At 44.2% G+C, this 22500-nt stretch overlaps 1 protein-coding gene across 2 annotated transcripts in view; it reads right to left on the reverse strand.

Annotated features, from left to right (window-relative positions):
* The window catches only part of grid1a (glutamate receptor, ionotropic, delta 1a), a 216994-nt gene that overhangs the window by 188310 nt on the left and 6184 nt on the right, over positions 1–22500 (reverse strand). For both annotated transcript variants that reach the window (XM_047821840.1, XM_047821839.1), the window contains exon 2: positions 19678–19833. In XM_047821840.1, the coding sequence (XP_047677796.1) occupies positions 19678–19833 (156 nt within the window). The remainder of the gene's footprint in view (positions 1–19677; positions 19834–22500) is intronic.

The raw sequence follows: 22500 nt of genomic DNA on the forward strand, positions 1-22500 counted from the left end.
AGTCCTCTCATTTCCTGTTCTCTCCTTTTCTTTCCTTCTGTGTTCCTGTCCTCTCTCTGTCCTCCCACATCATCTTGTCTCCTTCCTACTGTCCTGTATAGTTCTGTCCTCGTCTCCTTCCTACTGTCCTCCTCTCTTATCTTCTCTTATGTTCTTTTCTCCTTCTTTCCTCTCCTCCTTCCCTCTCTTCTCTTCTCCTCCTTCCCTCTCCTCCTTCCTTCCTTCTCTTCTCTTCTCTTCTCTTCTCTCATCCCCTCTCCTCTTCTTCTCTTCTCCTCTCTCCTCTTCTCTCCTCTCCTCTCCTCTTCTCCTCTCTTCTCTTCTCTTCTCCTCCTTCCCTCTCCTCCTTCCCTCTCTTCTCTTCTCTTCTCCTCCTTCCCTCTCCTCCTTCCTTCTCTTCTCTTCTCTTCTCTCATCTCCTCTCCTCTCCTCTTCTTCTCTCTTCTCCTCCTCTCCTCTCTCCTCTCCTCTTCTCCTCTTCCCTCTCTTCTCCTCTCTTCTCCTCGTCCTTCTCCACTCTCTTCTCCTCCTCCTGCTCCGTCTCTCCTCTCTCTTCGTCATCTTCTATCTCATCTTCTCTTATCTTCATCCTTCTCGCTCTTCTCCTCCTACTCTCCTCTCGTCTTCTCCTCTCTTCTCCTCTCCTCTCTTCTTCTCCTCTCCTCTCTTCTTCTCCTCTCTTCTCTTCTCTTCTCTTCTCTCATCTCCTCTCCTCTTCCTCTCTCTTCTCCTCCTCTCCTCTCTCCTCTCTTCTTCTCCTCTCCTCTCCTCCTCTCCTCCTCTCCTCTCTTCTCCTCTTCTCCTCCTCTCTTCTCCTCTCCCCTCTCCCTCTCCTTCTTTCCCTGGTCTGATGTTCTAGCTCTGCTCTTTGTGCTCAGTATAAATCTTCAGTGTCTGATCAGATTGCACTAAACCTGTCCACTTGTTATATAGTCTACTGGAAAGTGTACAGTGTAAGAGTGTAATGTGTAATTTATGACTTGTGACAGAACTGGAGTCTCTTACTTGTCCACATAAAAAGCATACATCAGTTTTGTTGGTGTTTATACAGTGTGTGTGTGTGTGTGTGTGTGTGTGTGTGTGTGTGTGTGTGTGTGTGTGTGTGTGTATACAGTGTGAGAAGGAAAGAAAGAAAGAAAGATTGTCCTTCTGAGGTGTGCAGTGACATTTAACACTGATGTAAATGTAATCATTACAGATTGTATTACTGCACACTTCCTCCCTCACAATCAGTCTTCCATCACACAAAAAAGATGAAACGTGTGTGTGTGTGTGTGTGTGTGTGTGTGTGTGTGTGTGTGTGTGTGTGTGTGTGTGTGTGTGTGTGTGTGTGTGTGTGTGTGTGGAGTGAATTCAAGTGATGCAAACTGCTCTCAAAGTCACCGATTCAATATGTGAAATAATGTTAGTCTTAATCAGCAACCCTGACTAAACCTAATTTACTTACTCACCCTGATTCATTGTGACCCAATCTGACTCACTCTGATTCAGCCTAATTCATTCTGATCCACTCTGACCCACTCTGACTCAAAATGATTCATTCTGACTCATCTCTGATTCCGCATGTCTCATTCTGACTCACTCGGATTCACTCGGATTCAATCTGACTCACTCTGATTCACCCTGATTCATTGTGACCCACTCTGACTCACTCTGATTCACAATGATTCATTCTGACTTCACCTCTGATTCACCCTGACTTATTCTGACTCACTCTGAATCACGCTGACTCATTATGATGCACTCTGACTCACTCTGATTCACAATGATTCATTCTGACTTCACCTCTGATTCATTCTGACTTCACCTCTAATTCACCCTGACTTATTCTGACTAACTCTGAATCACCCTGACTCATTATGATGCACTCTGACTCACTCTGACTCACTCTGATTCACAATGATTCATTCCGACTTCACCTCTGATTCACCCTGACTCATTCTGACTCACCTCTGGTTCCGCCTGACTCACTCTGATTCACCCTGATTCATTGTGACCCACTCTGACTCACTCTGATTCATTCCGACTCACCTCTGATTCACCCTGACTCATTCTGTCTCACTGATTCATTTTGACTCACTCAGACTCACTCCGTTCAACCTGACTCACTCCGACTCAACCCTACTAATTTTGACTGACTCTGATTTACCTTGTCTCACTGTTTACTCTGATTCATTTTGATTCGCCCTGACACACTCAGTCACCCTGAATAATTCTGATTAATTAACTCTGATTCACCCTCACTCAGCTCAATTTACTCTAATTCACCCTGACTCGTTCTGACTCACTCCACACACATGATTCTTCCATTTATTCTCTCGTTGCCAAATTGTATATCACACTTTTTTTAATCAGGTGAGATTAGGTCTTTTTTAATCCAGATAAAATAGACCTTTATGTGAGAGAAGTCTAAAAAATATCTAAATATTTAGCGGCCTGGCTTTTATCCGAGTCTATTTGAATCAAACCATCGAAGTCGTTTAACATTTACACAGAGAATGTTAGCGTCTGGTTACACGGCTGCCTGTTTAGATTAGATTCAGTCTCTCCTGGAGTTCAGGAGGTTTTGATCTCGGAAATGAAGACAAAACCGAACAAACCCTGCGATATGTGGAGGAGTTCACACTAACTCAAAACGGCAGATATTTTTTAAGTGGGACGTGAGTAGAGTTCTCCCAGAACGTCGTTCCATAAAAGAAGAACCGTCTGTTTTTTATTTCACCGATTCAAACACAAAAAAAAAAATCACAAAAAATCTCCACAATCTCCTGGAAAACGCTGACGGAAAAAAACGATTTTTTATTTTTTTTATCTTCAACAATCACAAAACAATTCCTTGAACCTGATTAAAATCACCTGCATGCACCTCCAGGGGTTGCCAGATGTTTCTTCAGTAATGGTGTATGAGAGAGGGAGGTATATTAGACTATTAGACTACTTTGATTAATTAGACGTGTCTCGGGGTTTGTAGAATAAGCCAAGCTACGTTTCCAGATGTTCGTAACTTTGTCAATAAAATAAAACTCACATCTTGATATAATCCATGTTTCTGATGACACAGTGACATATTTGTTTATTCATTCATTCATTCATTTCCTACCGCTTATCCGAACTTCTCTGGTCACGGGGAGCCTGTGCCTATCTCAGGCGTCATCGGGCATCGAGGCAGGATACACCCTGGACAGAGTGCCAACCCATCACAGGGCACACACACACTCTCATTCACTCACACACACACACACTACGGACAATTTTCCAGAGATGCCGATCAACCTACCATGCATGTCTTTGGACCGGGGGAGGAAACCAGTGTACCCGGAGGAAACCCCCGAGGCAGGGGGAGAACATGCAAACTCCACACACACAAGGCGGAGGTGGGAATCGAACCCCCGACCCTGGAGGTGTGAGGCGAACGTGCTAACCACTAAGCCAGCGTGACCCCATATTTGTTTATTTACTACTGACATAATATGAAACACACAAGATTTCGGTTCCGGTCGTTATTCCATTGTGTGTGTTGATGTATTTCCTTGACTCTGACACAGAAGGCAGATGATTCTCCAGGTCACGCTCCTGCTTAATAGCTAAATATGCAGAACTGTTTAAAAATGCAGTTTAACTCTTTTACTAATTCATCTTACTTCCTTAGAGCACTTTAGGAGACACTCTCATCCCGAGCAACTTACTTATTTATCCCACGTTTTTGTTATGAATGTGTAGTTGAGGATTAAGGGCCTTGCTCAGGTGCCCAGCAGAGGCAGCTTTAGCAGTCCTGGGAACTGAGCTCACAACCTTCTGAGTATTTGTCCAACATCTAAACATCTAAAGCCACCTCAAAGAAATGAACTGTGACTAGAAGTTTGGAAAGATGTGACTCTAAAAATACACAAACAAGTAAACACAAACAAGCTACTAATGTGTAAACAAAACCCGCCCCAGGGGCGGGGCATACACAGGGCCCCCAGGGGCAGGGCATACACAGGGCCCCCAGGGGTGGGGCATACACAGGGCCCCCCAGGGGCATACACAGGGCCCCCCAGGGGCGGGCCATACACAGGGCCCCCAGGGGTGGGGCATACACAGGGCCCCCAGGGGCGGGGCATACACAGGGCCCCCAGGGGCGGGCCATACACAGGGCCCCCATGGGCGGGGCATACACAGGGCCCCCAGGGGCGGGCATACACAGGGCCCCCAGGGGTGGGGCATACACAGGGCCCCCAGGGGCGGGGCATACACAGGGCCCCCAGGGGCGGGCCATACACAGGGCCCCCAGGGGCGGGGCATACACAGGGCCCCCATGGGCGGGGCATACACAGGGCCCCCAGGGGCGGGGCATACACAGTTCTGATTGTTTAACAGATAAAAAATCCTGTGATGAACTAAAGCTCTGAAATGCTGAATTTTATTTCAACGCCATGTTTTTTCACTTCACTTTAAGGCTCCTGTGTGAGCAGCGTTTAAGTCTATAGTGATGTCTGAGGTCTGATGCTGTAATTTCAGTAATAAGTCATTAGAAAAGCTAAACTCAGCTCTGAATACAAGCCAGAACTCTCAGTCTCAGGGAAATAACCTGCACTCACAGTCATGCTGAATAAATTAAAGGCAGCAAATTGGATTTTTATTCTATCATTTGATTTTAAACGGAGTCCGACCTCTGTGTGTGTGTGTGTGTGTGTGTGTGTGTGTGTGTGTGTGTGTGTGTGTGTGTGTGTGTGTGTGTGTGTGTGTGCGACGTGATTCAGATGTTTCTTCCATATGTCAGTATTATGTTCTGTCTGCTCCTTTATTTACCACAGAGGGTTTAAGTACTGACAGAAAGAAATACAGAACTCCTCACTTACTCTGAGTTTGTCTCTCTTACTGTCTCTCTCACTCTGAGTCTGTCTCTCTTACTGTCTCTCTCACTCTGAGTCTGTCTCTCTTACTGTCTCTCTCACTCTGAGTCTGTCTCTCTTACTGTCTCTCTCACTCTGAGTCTGTCTCTCTCACTCTCTGAGTCTGTCTCTCTTACTGTCTCTCTCACTCTCTGAGTCTGTCTCTCTTACTGTCTCTCTCACTCTGAGTCTGTCTCTCTTACTGTCTCTCTCACTCTCTGAGTCTGTCTCTCTTACTGTCTCTCTCACTCTCTGAGTCTGTCTCTCTTACTGTCTCTCTCACTCTCTGAGTCTGTCTCTCTTACTGTCTCTCTCAATCTGAGTCTGTCTCTCTTACTGTCTCTCTCACTGTCTGAGTCTGTCTCTCTTACTGTCTCTCTCACTCTCTGAGTCTGTCTCTCTTACTGTCTCTCTCACTCTCTGAGTCTGTCTCTCTTACTGTCTCTCTCACTCTGAGTCTGTCTCTCTTACTGTCTCTCTCACTCTGAGTCTGTCTCTCTTACTGTCTCTCTCACTCTGAGTCTGTATCTCTTACAGTCTCTCTCACTCTGAGTCTGTCTCTCTTACTGTCTCTCTCACTCTGAGTCTGTCTCTCTTACTGTCTCTCTCACTCTCTGAGTCTGTCTCTCTTACTGTCTCTCTCACTCTGAGTCTGTCTCTCTTACTGTCTCTCTCACTCTGAGTCTGTCTCTGTGTCTGTCTGTCTCTCACAAAATCTCTCTTTCAACCTGTCTGTCTCTATGTCTTACTGTCTCAGTCTATCTAACTCTCTGTATCGCTCTCTATCACTCCTTATATCATTCTTGTTCTCTCCCTCATCCTCTCTCTCTTTTGGTCTTTCTCACCAAATCTTTCCCTCAGCCTGCCTGTCTGTGTGCCTCTAACTCTATGGCTCTTTGTTTCTCTCTCTCTCTCTCTCTCTCTCTCTCTCTCTCTCTCTCTCTCTCTCTCTCTCTCTCTCTCTCTCTCTCTCTCTCTGGTGCATGCTGGGAGATGGTGAATGAGAGTGTCACATGTTGCAAGGGCGATGAACATTTTCTTTTCTGACATTTTCTCTTCGTATCTGAAACACAATCACTCGATGGACAGCTAATATCAGAAGAGAGCAAATAGTGGAAGAGGTTTAAGGGGTCACGGTTGGTCTCATGACAGACTGCATGAGATTGTCTCTCTCGCTCTGTCACCAGGTGAGGTGGGGGGTGAGCTCGGAGGATCGGGGGCTCCTGGAGCTTGGAAAGTGTGTTGGATGTAAAAACATCTTGTCGGGATCAGAGCCGAACAAAACCGAGGTGGTGTAAAGGAGAGGAAACATTCAGCGGCTGATTGAACTGAGAATAAAGGAATGTGGAGGTTTATTCTATTACTCTGCTGAGAACAACAACAACAACAACAACAACAACAACAACAACAAGCGTTACAGTATAAATCCAACCGTTTATCCATAATAAAGATATACAAGCAAGAACCACTGCTCTGGTTAAACAGTGAGTAGTGTGGGAGGGTGAGAGCTGAAAACCCCACACCCACACCCACCCCCCTGTACTAAACCCTTCTCTTTACCCCGGATTATTATATAATTACGTACATGTGAAAAGCCCTAATCAGAGTTTTGCATGAGGGAAATTCCTACATGACGTACACCATCACTGGGAGCATGAGAAGCCTGGAATGTCTGCCCACATAGAGCACAAAACACACACGAACACAAGAATACAGCTGACGTGGTTTGTGCCTTACTCTAGCACACTGAAGACTTGACCTGTGACAAACAAGTGCTCGTGTGGAACCTGAGCAAGATGAACCCGTCAGGAACAACGCCGAGCAGTCTGTCCTCAGAACCTCTGGTCCTCAATAATGCACAAAACCTCACTAACACAGAATCAGAGCCACAATCTACAATCAGCAGAATGTTATCATCCATATAAAGTCCAGCCCAAATCTATTGGAACCGCAAGCTTAGTTCATGAGTTTGTGCACCAAAGATGTTTGAGATCAAAATATAGACATAAGCTTGAAAAGAAAGAAAAAAAAAATAGACCAGCCAATTATCAGGTGATCAAAAGTCATCAGGTTCTCCCTTCAGGAATCCTTTGTTAAGTTGTTAGTATATTTCAAGTCGAGTCAAAAGTCAAGAAGCTTTTATTGTCATTACACCATATCTAGCTGTTACAGTACACAGTGACATGAGACAACGTTTCTCTGGGATCAGGGTGTTACATAAAACACACACAGTGCAAATAAGGACTTAGTAAGTTAGTCTTAGCCACATAAAGTGCAACTGTGCAACCTGGTGTACACAGTGTAGGACAAGACAGACAAGACAGTGCAGGACAAGACAGACAAGATAGTTCAGGACAAGACAGACAAGACAGTGCAGGACAAGACAGACAAGATTGTGTGGGGTGAAGAGTGTGTGTAAGGGGTGTGTGGGGAGTGTGTGTAAGGGGTGTGTGGGGTGAAGAGTGTGTGTGTGTGAGGGGTGTGTGGAGTGAAGAGTGTGTGTGTGAGGGGTGAAGAGTGTGTGTGAGGGGTGTGTGGGGTGAAGAGTGTGTGTGTGAGGGGTGTGTGGGGTGAAGAGTGTGTGTGTGAGGGGTGTGTGGGGTGAAGAGTGTGTGTGTGTGTGGGGTGTGTGGGGTGAAGAGTGTGTGTGTGAGGGGTGTGAGGGGTGAAGAGTGTATGTGTGAGGGGTGTGTGGAGTGAAGAGTGTGTGTGTGAGGGGTGTGAGGGGTGAAGAGTGTGTGTGTGAGGGGTGTGTGGGATGAAGAGTGTGTGTGGGGGTGTGTGGGGTGAAGAGTGTGTGTGGGGGTGTGTGGAGTGAAGAGTGTGTGTGAGGGGTGTGTGGGATGAAGAGTGTTGTGTGTGTGTGTGATGGGTGTGTTGGGTGAAGAGTTGTGTGTGTGAGGGGTGTGTGGGGTCGAGAGTGTGTGTGAAGTGGTGTGTGGGATGAAGAGTGTGGTGTGAGGGTGTGTGCGGATGAAGAGTGTGTGTGAGGGGTGTGTGGAGTGAAGAGTGTGTGTGAGGGGTGTGTGGAGTGAAGAGTGTGTGTGAGGGGTGTGTGGGGTGAAGAGTGTGTGTGTGTGTGTGAGGGGTGTGTGGGGTGAAGAGTGTGTGTGAGGGGTGTGTTGGGTGAAGAGTGTGTGTGAGGGGTGTGTGGAGTGAAGAGTGTGTGTGAGGGGTGTGTGGGGTGAAGAGTGTGTGTGAAGGGTGTGTGGAGTGAAGAGTGTGTGTGAGGGGTGTGTGGGGTGAAGAGTGTGTGTATCCTGTCCTCACTCTCCTGTCCTCACTCTCCTGTCCTCACTCTCCTGTCCTCACTATCCTGTCCTCACTATCCTGTCCTCACTCTCCTGTCCTCACTCTCCTGTCCTCACTATCCTGTCCTCACTATCCTGTCCTCACTCTCCTGTCCTCACTATCCTGTCCTCACTCGCCTGTCCTCACTCTCCTGTCCTCACTCTCCAAGTTTGCTTCCATCAGTTTATTGTGAGACCTTCAGTCTCCTGCCCTGTGAAGCTTGTTGGTGATGTAACTCATAACTCATGTCATCAGCTCCTTGTCCAACCTGTTTGGTGTCTGTTGTTCAGTATTCCAGTGCTTGCTTTTATTTACAGGATGTTCCATATCGTTGTATTGCTGGTGCAATACCTCCGATTGATTTCCTGTCTGTTCTCACCTGCTAAATGGCTTGCTTTTCGTCCATAGACAGCTCTCTGATCATCATGTAGGCTTCTCCATTTTTAACCACAAATGTCTTCGGAGGTGAAACTGAAGCATCAAACATGACGAGATGTTCAGAGCTATTTATTGTCAGTGTTCCTGCAATGGCTAAACCTCGTCGATACGAACCGAACGTGGCTGAAAGAAGTCATATATCCAAATTCCTTCACTGCTCAGCATTTTAAATCCCAACACCACCACCAACACCACCACCACCACCACCACCACCACCACTGCTGTGCCCTGGAGCAAGGTTCTTTTCCCTGAACTGTTCAGATGTGAAAGAAAAAAAAAGATAAATCTAATTTGCCCTGGAAAAGGGCATCTGCTAAATGCCATAAATATAAACAAATTCATCAGAAATGATGTAATAATGAAGAGGCTTCATCATTATATTTGGTTTTAATGGGTCTGGCGAAGCTCCCGCAGCAGCTTGGCTACTTCTGAAGGTTCAACCAGCCCGAGATAAACGAGCGTGCATGTCTGTAAGAAGTCTGTAGTAAAACATGACCTGTCACTTTACAGACACTTCCTTTTTACTAAACAATCAAGATGATGCACTGGACAGAGGACAGTGTCTCTGTACACCACCACTGAAAGCCTAAGATGGAGCACAAATGAGAGAGCTGAGAGAGTGGCTCGGTCGTGTTACAGCATCAGCAGCAGCGGTGTGAAGAGAGCCAGTGGGAGAACATCAGGGAGCCAAAGTCTGGACTGGATGATAACATTATCTCTGAAGCAGAGACTCCAGCCAACGCTAACACACATGCTCATGCTGATACTCTAATTAAACAACAGTGACACACAGAATAGCACTAACACTGGGGCTGATGCTGCTGCAGCTGTTAGCGGTGACTCCGCCCTAATGTCAGCGCCGAGGACGTCTGTGACCATGTAATACATCAGCTGGAGTGTCCACAAAGCTCATGCGGGAACACACAGAGAACACTGCAAAGGTGGAGGACAACGGTACAAGAACTCGCACAATGGGGCCTTTTGGGTGGAGGGTTTGGGATGATTTGGGTGGAGTGTGTGGGATGTTTTGGGTGGAGGGTTTGGGATGTTTTGGGTGGAGGGTTTGGGATGATTTGGGTGGAGGGTTTGGGATGTTTTGGATGGAGGGTTTGGGATGTTTTGGGTGGAGGGTTTGGGATGTTTTGGGTGGAGGGTTTGGGATGTTTTGGGTGGAGGGTTTGGGATGTTTTGGATGGAGGGTTTGGGATGATTTGGGTGGAGTGTGTGGGATGTTTTGGGTGGAGGGTTTGGGATGGTTTTGGGTGGAGGGTTTGGGATGTTTTGGGTGGAGTGTGTGGGATGATTTGGATGGAGGGTTTGGGATGTTTTGGATGGAGGGTTTGGGATGTTTTGGGTGGAGGGTTTGGGATGTTTTGGATGGAGTGTGTGAGATGTTTTGAGTGGAGGGTTTGGGATGTTTTGGGTGGAGTGTGTGGGATGTTTTGGGTGGAGGGTTTGGGATGTTTTGGGTGGAGGGTTTGGGACTGTGGTGTTTTCTGCTAAACTGCTTTAAATATCTCTCTGTGTCTTTCTCAAATGTCTCTCTTTATATATGTCTCTCTGTGTATATGTCTCTCTCTGTACATGTCTCTCTCTCTGTATATGTCTCTCTCTGTATGTCTCTCTCTGTATGTCTGTCTCTGTATGTCTGTCTCTGTATATGTCTCTCTCTGTGTATATGTCTCTCTCTGTATATGTCTCTCTCTGTATGTCTCTCTCTGTATGAGTCTCTCTCTGTGTTTGTCTCTCTCTGTGTATGTCTCTCTCTGTGTATATGTTTCTCTCTGTATGTCTGTCTCTGTATATGTCTCTCTCTGTATATGTCTCTCTCTGTATATGTCTCCCTCTGTATATGTCTCTCTCTGTATGTCTGTCTCTGTATGTCTCTCTCTGTATATGTCTCTCTCTGTATGTCTCTCTCTCTGTATGTCTCTCTCTGTATGTCTGTCTCTGTATATGTCTCTCTCTGTATATGTCTCTCTCTGTATGTCTGTCTCTGTATGTCTCTCTCTGTATATGTCTCTCTCTGTATGTCTCTCTCTGTGTATGTCTCTCTCTGTATGTCTCTCTCTGTATATGTCTCTCTCTGTATATGTCTCTCTCTGTATATGTCTCTCTCTGTATGTCTGTCTCTCATCATTATCTTTCAAATCTTCCTCATCCAATTTGTCTGCATCTCTCACTCTTACTCTATTCCTCTTTCTCTCTGTGTCTTTCTCTTTCTCCCTTTCTCAGCTCTCCCTATCCTTCTCTCTCTCTCTCTTTTCAATTCAACAAATCTGTAACAGAAAAATAAATATTTATACATTCATTTAAATTGTTTTCACCGATTCATTTGTGTGTATTTTTTTATTCCTCTCACTTTTATGAATTTTGTGATCGTTAATCCGGAGCGGATTATAAAGTCGAGCCCTCGTTCTTCTTCCTTTTACTTATTTTATAGATGCTGGAGTTTAAATCATCCTGACAGGATTAAACGCTGATAATAACCATTTTGTTTGCAGGTCGTATCATAAAGAAATACCAGTTTAATCCTCTCGCTTTTCTCCTCAGGTCTCTGAAAACCAAAACCATCACAGAGCCTTTAATTCGGGAATTTTATCTAAGTATGAATCCATTTTATTTCACCTGTCGATTATTTAGATATAATATTTTTTATATGAATACTTCATTAAAGTATTTTTCAATGGGGGGGGGGGGGGTGTCACGGTGTGTGTGTGTGTTCACGGTGTGTGTGTGTTCACGGTGTGTGTGTGTGCACTTTGGATGGGTTAAATACAGAGAACAAATTCTGAGTATGGGTCACCGTACTTAGCGTATGTCACGTCACGTCACGTCACGTTAGCACGTTCCTCTCACACCTCCAGGGTCGGGGTTCGATTCCCACCTCCGCCTTGTGTGTGTGGAGTTTGCATGTTCTCCCCGTGCCTCGGGGGTTTTCTCCAGGTACTCCGGTTTCCTCCCCCGGTCCAAAGACATGCATGGTAGGTTGATTGGCATCTCTGGAAAATTGTCCGTAGTGTGTGAGTGTGTGAGTGAATGAGAGTGTGTGTGTGCCCTGTGATGGGTTGGCATTCCGTCCAGGGTGTATCCTGCCTCGATGCCCGATGACGCCTGAGATAGGCACAGGCTCCCCGTGACCCGAGAAGTTCGGATAAGCGGTAGAAGATGAATGAATGAATGAATGAATGAATGAATGAATGAATGAATGAATGAATGAATGAATATTACGTATTCTTTCGATTCTCGACCGAAAGCCAACACAAAGTGTGTTACTGCTCACTTCATACACGCCGACAGAGACTCGGGCCAATGTGTATATTTAGAACGGCTTCTTTTTTTCCCTCCATCATCTCCTGCCACGTCTTAGTCATTCTCACTGACACACTGAAAGGAATTTATATTTTCAGAAGTCAGCTGTGTTTCTTTCAGCTCACCGTTTCTCCTCCTTTCTCCTCCACCTCATTTCCATTTGTTTCGGTCGGAGTGCTGCTTCCACCTGACTCGGATCGATCTCAGTCTCAGGCTGTTTGTTTGTTTGCTCTGATCTAATCGCATTTTGTTTAAAAGGGGACACGAGCTATGATAAAAAAAATGTCCAAGGTAATTGGAGGTTTATTGGTGTGTGTGGTTTGTTTTGATGATGGATTTACAGAGAAGGTAAAAGAACTCACTGTTACATGAAGAAGATGAAAAGATGAAGAAATAAAATAAAGAAATGCAGCAAATTGCAAAAAAAACACATTTGACTGGAAACCATCTAGAGAGGAGAGAGAGAAAAAAGCCCGAAGGAGAATTAACGATAGATAGATAGATAGATAGATAGATAGATAGATAGATAGATAGATAGATAGATAGATAGATAGATAGATAGATAGATAGATAGATAGATAGATAGATGGGCTTGTGAGGGTGGATAGATAGATAGATAGATAGATAGATAGATAGATAGATAGATAGATAGATAGATAGATAGATAGATAGATAGATAGATAGATAGATAGATAGATAGATAGATGGGCTTGTGAGGGTGGATAGATAGATAGATAGATAGATAGATAGATAGATAGATAGATAGATAGATAGATAGATAGATAGATAGATAGATAGATAGATAGATAGATAGATAGATAGATAGATAGATAGATAGAGCTTAATGCTGTAATACAATGAAACTCCGCCTCCCACATCAAACAGTTTATATCTCTGTGATGTGTCTAATCACCATGGAAACATGCAGGATGAGTAAATGAACATTGAAACACAGACCTTCAAACTCATCACACATCTGACCTTTAAATCTCTCTCTAACACACACACACACACACACACACACACACACACACACACACACACACACTGCACTTTCTAGAAGTAACACCTTAACCTGTCACCTGTCAGATGTGTGTGTGTGTGTGTGTGTGTGTGTGTGTGTGTGTGTGTGTGTGTGTGTGTGTGTGTGTGTGTGTGTGTGTGTGTGTGTGTGTGTGTGTGATTACTGCAGATGCATTTAAAAATAAAATTTGCCCCCCCGTCTCTCTGTCTCTCTGTCTCTCTGTCTCTCTGTCTCTGTCTCTCTCTCTCTCTCTCTCTCTCTCTCTCTCTCTCTGTCTCTCTGTCTCTCTCTCTCTGTGTTTCTCTCTATCTCTCTCTCTCTCTCTCTCTCTCTCTCTGTGTGTGTTTCTCTCTCTCTCTCTCCCTCTCTCTCTCTCTCTCTGACTCTGACAAACAGTCTGACAACCAATGACAGCCCAATGTAATTAGAATGTAATTTAACTGATATAGAATCGAATCATTAAATAAAATCAAATGATTCAAATAAATAATCATTAAACTATAAAGATATAAGGTATAAAATCATACAGTGTTCCTCCTCACTGGCTTAAAGCTCTGTCTGTCTGTCTGTCTGTCTGTCTGTCTGTCTGTCTGTCTGTCTACATGTCTGTCTACATGTCTGTCTGTCTGTCTGTCTGTCTGTCTGTCTGTCTGTCTGTCTGTCTGTCTACATGTCTGTCTGTCTGTCTGTCTGTCTGTCTGTCTACATGTCTACATGTCTGTCTGTCTGTCTGTCTGTCTGTCTGTCTGTCTGTCTGTCTACATGTCTGTCTGTCTGTCTACATGTCTGTCTACATGTCTGTCTGTCTGTCTGTCTGTCTGTCTAAATGTCTGTCTGTCTGTCTGTCTGTCTACATGTCTGTCTGTCTGTCTGTCTGTCTGTCTGCATGTCTGTCTGTCTGTCTGTCTAAATGTCTGTCTGTCTGTCTGTCTACATGTCTGTCTGTCTGTCTGTCTGTCTACATGTCTGTCTGTCTGTCTGTCTGTCTACATGTCTGTCTACATGTCTGTCTGTCTGTCTGTCTACATGTCTGTCTGTCTGTCTGTCTGTCTACATGTCTGTCTACATGTCTGTCTGTCTGTCTGTCTACATGTCTGTCTGTCTACCTGTCTGTCTACCTGTCTGTCCATCTCCACCTGTGTCTGTCCATCTCCACCTGTGTCTGTCCATCTCCACCTGTGTCTGTCCATTACCTCTCCCTCATCGCTCATGTTTACAAAGCTCTCTATTTTTTGCACACTTATATTTCCCACACATTTGTATTTATTCATCAACACACTGAACATTTTTCACAGACATCCATCACTTGTTCCTCTCATCTATCATTAATTCTCAATCACATCTGCTTCTCATCTCTCTCTCATTTCTCGTTTACCCCTCTTTCACCTGCCTCTCATCTGTCTCACATCTGCTTCTTATCTGTCTCACTCTTACATCTCTCACACCTGTCTCACATCTGCTTCTCATCTGTATTACATCTCTCACATCTGTCTCACCTCTGTCTCACATTTCTCACATCTGTCTCACATCTGCTTCTTATCTGTCTCACTCTTACATCTCTCACACCTGTCTCACATATGTCTCACATCTGTCTCACATCTGCTTCTTATGTGTCTCACTCTTACATCTCTCACACCTGTCTCACATCTGCCTCTCACCTGTCTTACATCTCTCACATCTGTCTCACACTTACATCTCTCACACCTGTCTCACATCTGTCTCACATCTGCTTCTTATCTGTCTCACACTTACATCTCTCACACCTGTCTCACATCTGTCTCTCATCTGCTTCTTATCTGTCTCACACCTGTCTCACACCTTCTTCTCATCTGTCTTAGATCTCTTACACCTGTCTCACATCTGTGTCACATCTGTTTCTTATCTGTCTCACTCTTACATCTCTCTCATCTGTCTCACATCTGTCTCACATCTGTCTCACACCCCTTTCCTCTGTCTCACATCTGTCTTTTATCCCACTCTCATCTGTCTCTTATTTGTTACACATCTGTCTCTCACCCATCTCACGTCCATCTCTCTTCTCTCACTTCCTGTCCGCCTGTCTGTTTGTCTGTCTCCGAGTTGTGCTCATAATTTGCCAATCAGAATGCAGTATCCGTTTGTTTGTTTAAGGAGTCAAAGGTCAAAGATCAACGACAACAACAGAAACCTATTTCCCATGAAGCAGCAGGAGAGAGTACTTCAGTCCTGCTTTATCTGCACACAACACACTCTTCTAAGCCCCACCAGGGCTTGTGTTTGTGTTCGTGTGTGTGTGTGTGTGAGAGAGAGAGAGAGAGAGAGAGAGAGAGAGAGAGAGAGAGAGAGAGAGAGAGAGAGAGCTGAGAAAGGCAATAACAATCGTGTTTTCCTCAAATCCCATTTAAATCCTTGGCTCTACTACAATATCAGTGAAACGGAGCCAAACACACGACTCACACTCGAATTAACACCCGATCTTCATGAGGAAGGAAGTCAAAGTGTGGGTTCTGTCCTAATCCCGTGTACACACACACTCCTCCATGCCTTCCCCTCCTTCCCCCAAGCCTTTATCGCCCGGAGTGTTGGGTTTTTAACGGCGTAATAAAACACTCGTGATGTCGTGAGAGCAGACGCTTCAGACGCACACGATAAAATCGTGGCTGATTAACCGACCACTGATCATCGGTCATGTTCGTGCTAAAAACAACACGTGTAATAAACAACAATAAAGGCTACTAATAAACAACCGAATCTTAAACAACCGAATGTTTGTATCCTGACGTTGGAGCGTTAAAAGTTTATATATATAAAGACATAAATAATAAGATTAATAGATAGATCTCTATATGCCATGTTTGTAGCTTTTAAAAGCTATTCGTATTTGCAAACACTCCAAAAAGTGTGTGTGTGTGTGTGTGTGTGTGTGTGTGTGTGTGTGTGTGTGTGTGTGTGTGTGTGTGTGTGAGTTCAGTCAGTGTCTCGAAATGATATAGAGCTGTTTTTCCATTTAAGATTGATCACAAAAAAGGGGGAAAGGATGAGAAATGAGATATCGTCTGTACCGAGTGATAAAGAAAACGTGTTACTGCAGATACAGGAAATTATATATTGTGATGTGCGACACAAACAGCGGTGAGAGAGAACGTGGACGTTTCTGTCTCCTGTCTTTAGGGGTTTGTTAGTGATTAATAAACTCACATATTGTAGACTTGAAGTGATCGATAAAGCACCTGAGCTACACACGGTTCATTTCCATATGAATTCTATAGATATTCTGAGTCGGTTCTGTAAAAGTCGGAGACAAACAACGTGAAACAAAACAAAGACGAGCAAAGAGACAGAGACGGAGACCGAGAGTCAGATAGACAGTCAGACCGACAGACAGACAGACAGACAGACAGACAGACAGACAGACAGACAGACAGACAGACAGACAGAAAGACAAGCAGAAAGACAGAAAGAAAAGTAAGTAGACAAATAGACAGGCAGGCAGTCAGGAAGGCAGACAGACAGACAAAAGCCCTATTCGGACGGGATTAGTTTTACGTGGGGACGTGGAGTGATGCGATTTTACCTCAGGACGTCTGTGATATTAATTGGCCAATTCGCACGGGACAGGACATCTCAGTAAAACTAGCAGAAGTGGGAGGGGTAACTCGCTTTACACACCACAGTAACCTCCTTGTCGTCATGTGCGTATGACGTTGCTTCCTGTTTCAAGCGCCTCCATGCTTGTAAAACGCGCCAAAAACTACATTTAAACAGGAAATGACGGAATTTTACCGTACATATTTACAGCGGGTCGATTCGGACGGGATCAGTATTACCTGGGGTAAATGTTTCCGGACCTTTATACAGAAGGTAAAAGTCGCCGTAATCTTTACTGACGTTGACCGTAATGATGACCGAGATGGCACATTCGGACGGGACTAAAATCACAGAGAAGCTCTGGTAATAATTACTTTACCCCCCACGTGCCCACGTAGAACTAATCCCGTCCGAATAGTGCTAAAGAGCCGGAAAGGCAAACAGGTAGACAGATAGACAGACAGAAAGACAGGCAGACAGACAGATAGACTAGACATGCCATCCTCCCTGCCTCTGCATACCTGTTCCTCATGTGTTAATTGTTGTTAGTATTTAGTCGAGTCGCGTTGCCTTAAGCAGCACAGAACCTTCTGTTGTCTGTTGTTGTTTGTCATCTGTTGTCTTGTCTCTAGTCTGTGTCTCTGTTTCGTGTTTTTTTTTATTTAATAAACCTGTTTATTTTTATGCTACCCTGCATTTGGGTCTGTTTTACCCCCGTGTCCCTGACAAGACAGACAGGTAGTCAGGAAGACAGTCTGATTGATTGATTGATTGATAGATAGATAGATAGATAGATAGATAGATAGATAGATAGATAGATAGATAGATAGATAGATAGATAGATAGACAGGCAGGTGGGGGTAAGATTTTTGTCTAGAGTATTAGAGTAAACATTCCAACAGTCCAATTAAAATTCCACATGTACAGATCTGACATTCCGATAACTTTAAATTATTTTAATTAATTTTTATTATTTATTTATTATTTATTTAAAAACGTCTCTCGTAATTCTTTTATAAAATCATTCAGTCGTGTTTTCTGTATTAATGCAGTGGCCTTATTATTATTATTATTATTATTATTATTATTATTATTATTATTATTATTATTATTTCAGTGATATTTTTCCATCTCTACATCAAATACGTAGATTTTATTAAAATGGCATGGAGATATTTTTTAGTTCTTCGGGTTTTTTCTAACCTTATGTTCACATCTGCTTACAAAGACCATGTTTATCAAACGCAGCAGTCAAATCGGTCCTGTTCATTATCAAAACAAAGGAGATCTCCAACGCACACAGACGTGCAGACGGCAACACAGCAGGTTCAAATGGCTTTAAATGAAATCGTGAGAGGAGGAGGAGGAGGAGGAGGAGGAGGAGGAGGAGGAGGAGGAGGAGTAACGGTTTCCTCACTGATGTTAGTGTGAGGATCGATGGAGTGAAGCGACAATGACAAGATTCGTGTTTAAACACAGTGAGGTGATGAGTGATGAGAGAGGTGATGAGTGATGAGTGAGGTGATGAGTGAGATGATGTGTGAGGTGATGAGTGATGAGTGATGAGTGAGGTGATGAGTGAGGTGATGAGTGATGAGTGAGGTGATGAATGAGGTGATGAGTGATGAGTAAGGTGATGAGTGATGAGTGAGGTGTTGAGTAAGGTGATGAGTGATGAGTGAGATGATGAGTGATGAGTGAGATGATGAGTGATGAGTGAGATGATGAGTGATGAGTGAGGTGATGAGTGATGAGTGAGGTGATGAGTGATGAGTGATGAGTGAGGTGATGAGTGATGAGTGAGGTGATGAGTGAGGTGATGAGTGATGAGTGAGATGATGAGTGATGAGTGAGATGATGAGTGATGAGTGAGGTGATGAGTGATGAGTGAGGTGATGAGTGATGAGTGATGAGTGAGGTGATGAGTGAGATGATGAGTGAGGTGATGAGTGAGATGATGAGTGAGATGATGAGTGAGATGATGAGTGAGGTGATGAGTGATGAGTGAGGTGATGAGTGATGAGTGAGATGATGAGTGAGGTGATGAGTGATGAGTGAGTTGATGAGTGATGAGTGAGGTGATGAATGAGGTGATGAGTGATGAGTAAGGTGATGAGTGATGAGTGAGGTGTTGAGTAAGGTGATGAGTGATGAGTGAGATGATGAGTGATGAGTGAGGTGATGAGTGATGAGTGAGGTGATGAATGAGGTGATGAGTGATGAGTAAGGTGATGAGTGATGAGTGAGGTGTTGAGTAAGGTGATGAGTGATGAATGAGGTGATGAGTGATGAGTGAGATGATGAGTGATGAGTAAGGTGATGAGTGATGAGTAAGGTGATGAGTGATGAGTGATGAATGAGGTGATGAGTGATGAGTAAGGTGATGAATGATGAGTGATGAGTGAGGTGATGAATGAGGTGATGAGTGATGAATGAGGTGATGAGTGATGAGTGAGATGATGAGTGATGAGTAAGGTGATGAGTGATGAGTAAGGTGATGAGTGATGAGTGATGAGTGAGGTGATGAATGAGGTGATGAGTGATGAGTAAGGTGATGAGTGATGAGTGATGAGTGAGGTGATGAGTGATGAGTAAGGTGATGAGTGATGAGTGAGGTGATGAGTGATGAGTAAGGTGATGAGTGATGAGTGATGAGTGAGGTGATGAGTGAGGTGATGAATGAGGTGATGAGTGATGAGTAAGGTGATGAATGAGGTGATGAGTGAGGTGATGAGTGAGGTGATGAGTGATGAGTGAGATGATGAGTGATGAGTGAGGTTCTCAGTGGATGCTGAGGTGGAGGCTGAGAATTGAAATGAGAAACTTACAGTTCTTTATCATTTGCCAGAAACAATGTTTTTTATGTTATAAATGTGTGTTTGAATATTTCACCTCTGGAGTTTGTAGTCTTCTGAACTTTATATGGTAAAAATAATGATTAAAAAAAAAAAATAATAACATGAAGGATTTTTCACACAATTTTCACCACAAACCGCTGTCAGGTTTCACATCACACCATTCCGTCAGGAAAAAAAACTCCCTTAACTCATACATTTTCCTATCAAAGCCAGAGAAAATCCAGCAACTAAACTCACACACACACACACACACACACACACGCACACACAATCTCAGACCTGCTTAATGGATGATAGAGTGTTTCTCACTCACCTTCCTGCACAGCCTGAAACGGGTTGTCGGGTTCGATGAGTTTGATGGAGTGTGTGACGCGTTCATTCTGCAGGATGTCATCGCTCAGACTCAGATCAGAAATGGCCAGCTGGAACACCTCCGAGTCCCGAACAGCATCCTGCTCAAAAATCGCACCTGCATCAAAAATAAAAAAAGCAATCAAATCAACATTCAGACTTTATAATCGCATCTCAGTTCCGTTTCCCAATATCAGGTTCGTTTCTCCACGAACGTCTACTGCGCCACGGCAGGTGTGTCTTTGAGTCCATATATAAAAAATATTTCTGAGAGAATCTCACAATAATAACTGCTAAAACCTGGTCATGGCAGATCCAGCAATCATCAAAGACACAGTGATTTACTACTGCATTACAATATTGAAGAAGATTTACACTCTGCTCTAATGTTCTGGACAACTGTTTCCTTCTCCACACACAAATGATCATTGCTCATGTAGATATTTGTGTTGCTGTTGACTGTTGTGGAAGAATATGTGAATAAGAGCTATAGTTTTGCACCATCTTTAACTGAAATAAATAAACAAATAAATAAACAAATAAATAAATAAACAAAAGGAAAACAGCACTGTCATCAGCTCAAAGGCCATAGCCACAATTAGAGCAGCAGCACTATTAGAAAAGAGAACAATGCCACCGTGATAGCACAATATACAGTTCTAAACTATTGAGCACAGAAGACAACACTTTCACTACCACCATAAATACCACTCCATCAACTTCAAGGAGCATCATCAGTGCCAAGGACAGTGACATCAGCACAGAGGACACTATCTCCATCAGAACCCAGGACAGTGCCACAATTCAACACAGAAAACAGTGCTATCGTCAGTGCCAAAAAAAGCACCAAGGACAGTGTCACAATCAGGACCATAGGCAGCGTTGTAGTCAGCACTAAGAACAACGTCGCAGTCAGCACCAAGGACTGCGTTGCAGTCAGCACCAAGGACTGCGTCGCAGTCAGCACCAAGGACAGTGTCACAATCAGGACCTAGGATGGTGTCACAGTCAGCACCAAGGACAGCGTCACAGTCAGGACCAAAGATGATGTCACAGTCATCACCAAAGACAGTGTCACAATCAGGACCATAGGCAGCGTTGTAGTCAGCACTAAGAACAGCGTCGCAGTCAGCACTAAGAACAGCGTCGCAGTCAGCACCAAGGACAGTGTCACAATCAGGACCTAGGATGGTGTCACAGTCAGCACCAAGGACAGCGTCACAGTTAGGACCAAGGACAGTGTCACAATCAGGACCTAGGATGGTGTCACAGTCAGCACCAAGGACAGCGTCACAGTCAGGACCAAGGACAGTGTCACAATCAGGACCAAAGATGATGTCACAGTCAGCACCAAGGACAGTGTCACAATCAGGACCATAGGCAGCGTTGTAGTCAGCACTAAGGACAGCGTTGCAGTCAGCACCAATGACAGCATCGCAGTCAGCACCAATGACAGCATCGCAGTCAGCACCAATGACAGCATCGCAGTCAGCACCAATGACAGCATCGCAGTCAGCACCAAGGACAGCGTTGCAGTCAGGACCAAGGATGATGCCCCAGTCAGCACCAAGGACAGTGTCACAATCAGGACTAAGGATGGTGTCACAGTCAGCACCAAGGACAGCGTTGCAGTCAGCACCAAGGACAGTGTCGCAGTCAGCACCAAGGACAGTGTCGCAGTCAGAAACAAGGACAGTGTCACAGACTGGAACAAGGACAGAACACTGTCAGACCCAAGTGGAGTGACACTGTCAGTACCATGTACATCGTCCCTATTCAGCAGGGACAGGTCGCAGGTACTGTCCTGCACCAAGGATAATGCTGCTGTCAGCACCATCAGCACAAAAAACTTTTAGGACAGGTCTGATTGATTGATTGATTGATTGATTGATTGATTGATTGATTGATTGATTGATTGATTGATTGATTGATTGATTGATTGATTGATTGATTGATTGATTGATTGATTGATTGATTGATTGATTGATTGATTGATGTGTATCACAGAAATGCCTCTGAGAATCATGATATGATACTTCGTCACAATGCACACTTCTGATCAGCACTTAAGACAGACCTTAAATCTAAAATAAGACATTAGTTACTTTTTTCATTCCCATATGCAAGAAGATCATTTGAGCTGCAGATCTAAAGACATCCAGTGACTCAGAGGAAGTTCAGTAGGAACAGTGGGTCAAATGCAGTTCTACTGAATTGTGCCTGTGGCTTGAAGAGAATTTGGTGAACTGTGAGGTCTAATAAGAACCTACAGGCAGATGGGGGTCTGATGCTGGCAGCTACAGGAAGCAACAAAAGAATGAGGAGATTGAAAAGACGCCGTGCAGCTGCATGCTGGATCAGCTGTAGTGGAGGTTTGGTGACACACAGGGAAGAGAGTCACAATAATCCTGAGATGAGAAGAGAGCGAACAAGGACAGAGAAAAGAAAAGAGGTATGTTGGAAAGGAGAAAGAGAGTGAGGGAATGATATCTTCATGTGCTTTATGGTTTCATGTGTATCATGTGATTTATACAATATGAATTATTCAGGAAGATTAAAAAACAAGGTGATAATGAATTCTCCACTGGATCTCACCGTGAACTTAATCCTGACTCTTAACCCTCACACTTAGTGACAACATATTCCTGATCCGGGTTCATGGGAACGTTTAAGGGCTGACGGATGCCGATGCTTCTTCTGGATGCCGACTGGAGTCTCATTCGGACTGCAAGCCGAAGAAAGAAACGCTGAATGTGCTTTTGTGCTGATGTACTGCTTACTAACG

The sequence above is a fragment of the Tachysurus fulvidraco genome, chromosome 12 (assembly GCF_022655615.1).
Source record: "Tachysurus fulvidraco isolate hzauxx_2018 chromosome 12, HZAU_PFXX_2.0, whole genome shotgun sequence".
NCBI classification, from domain to species: Eukaryota; Metazoa; Chordata; class Actinopteri; order Siluriformes; family Bagridae; genus Tachysurus; species Tachysurus fulvidraco.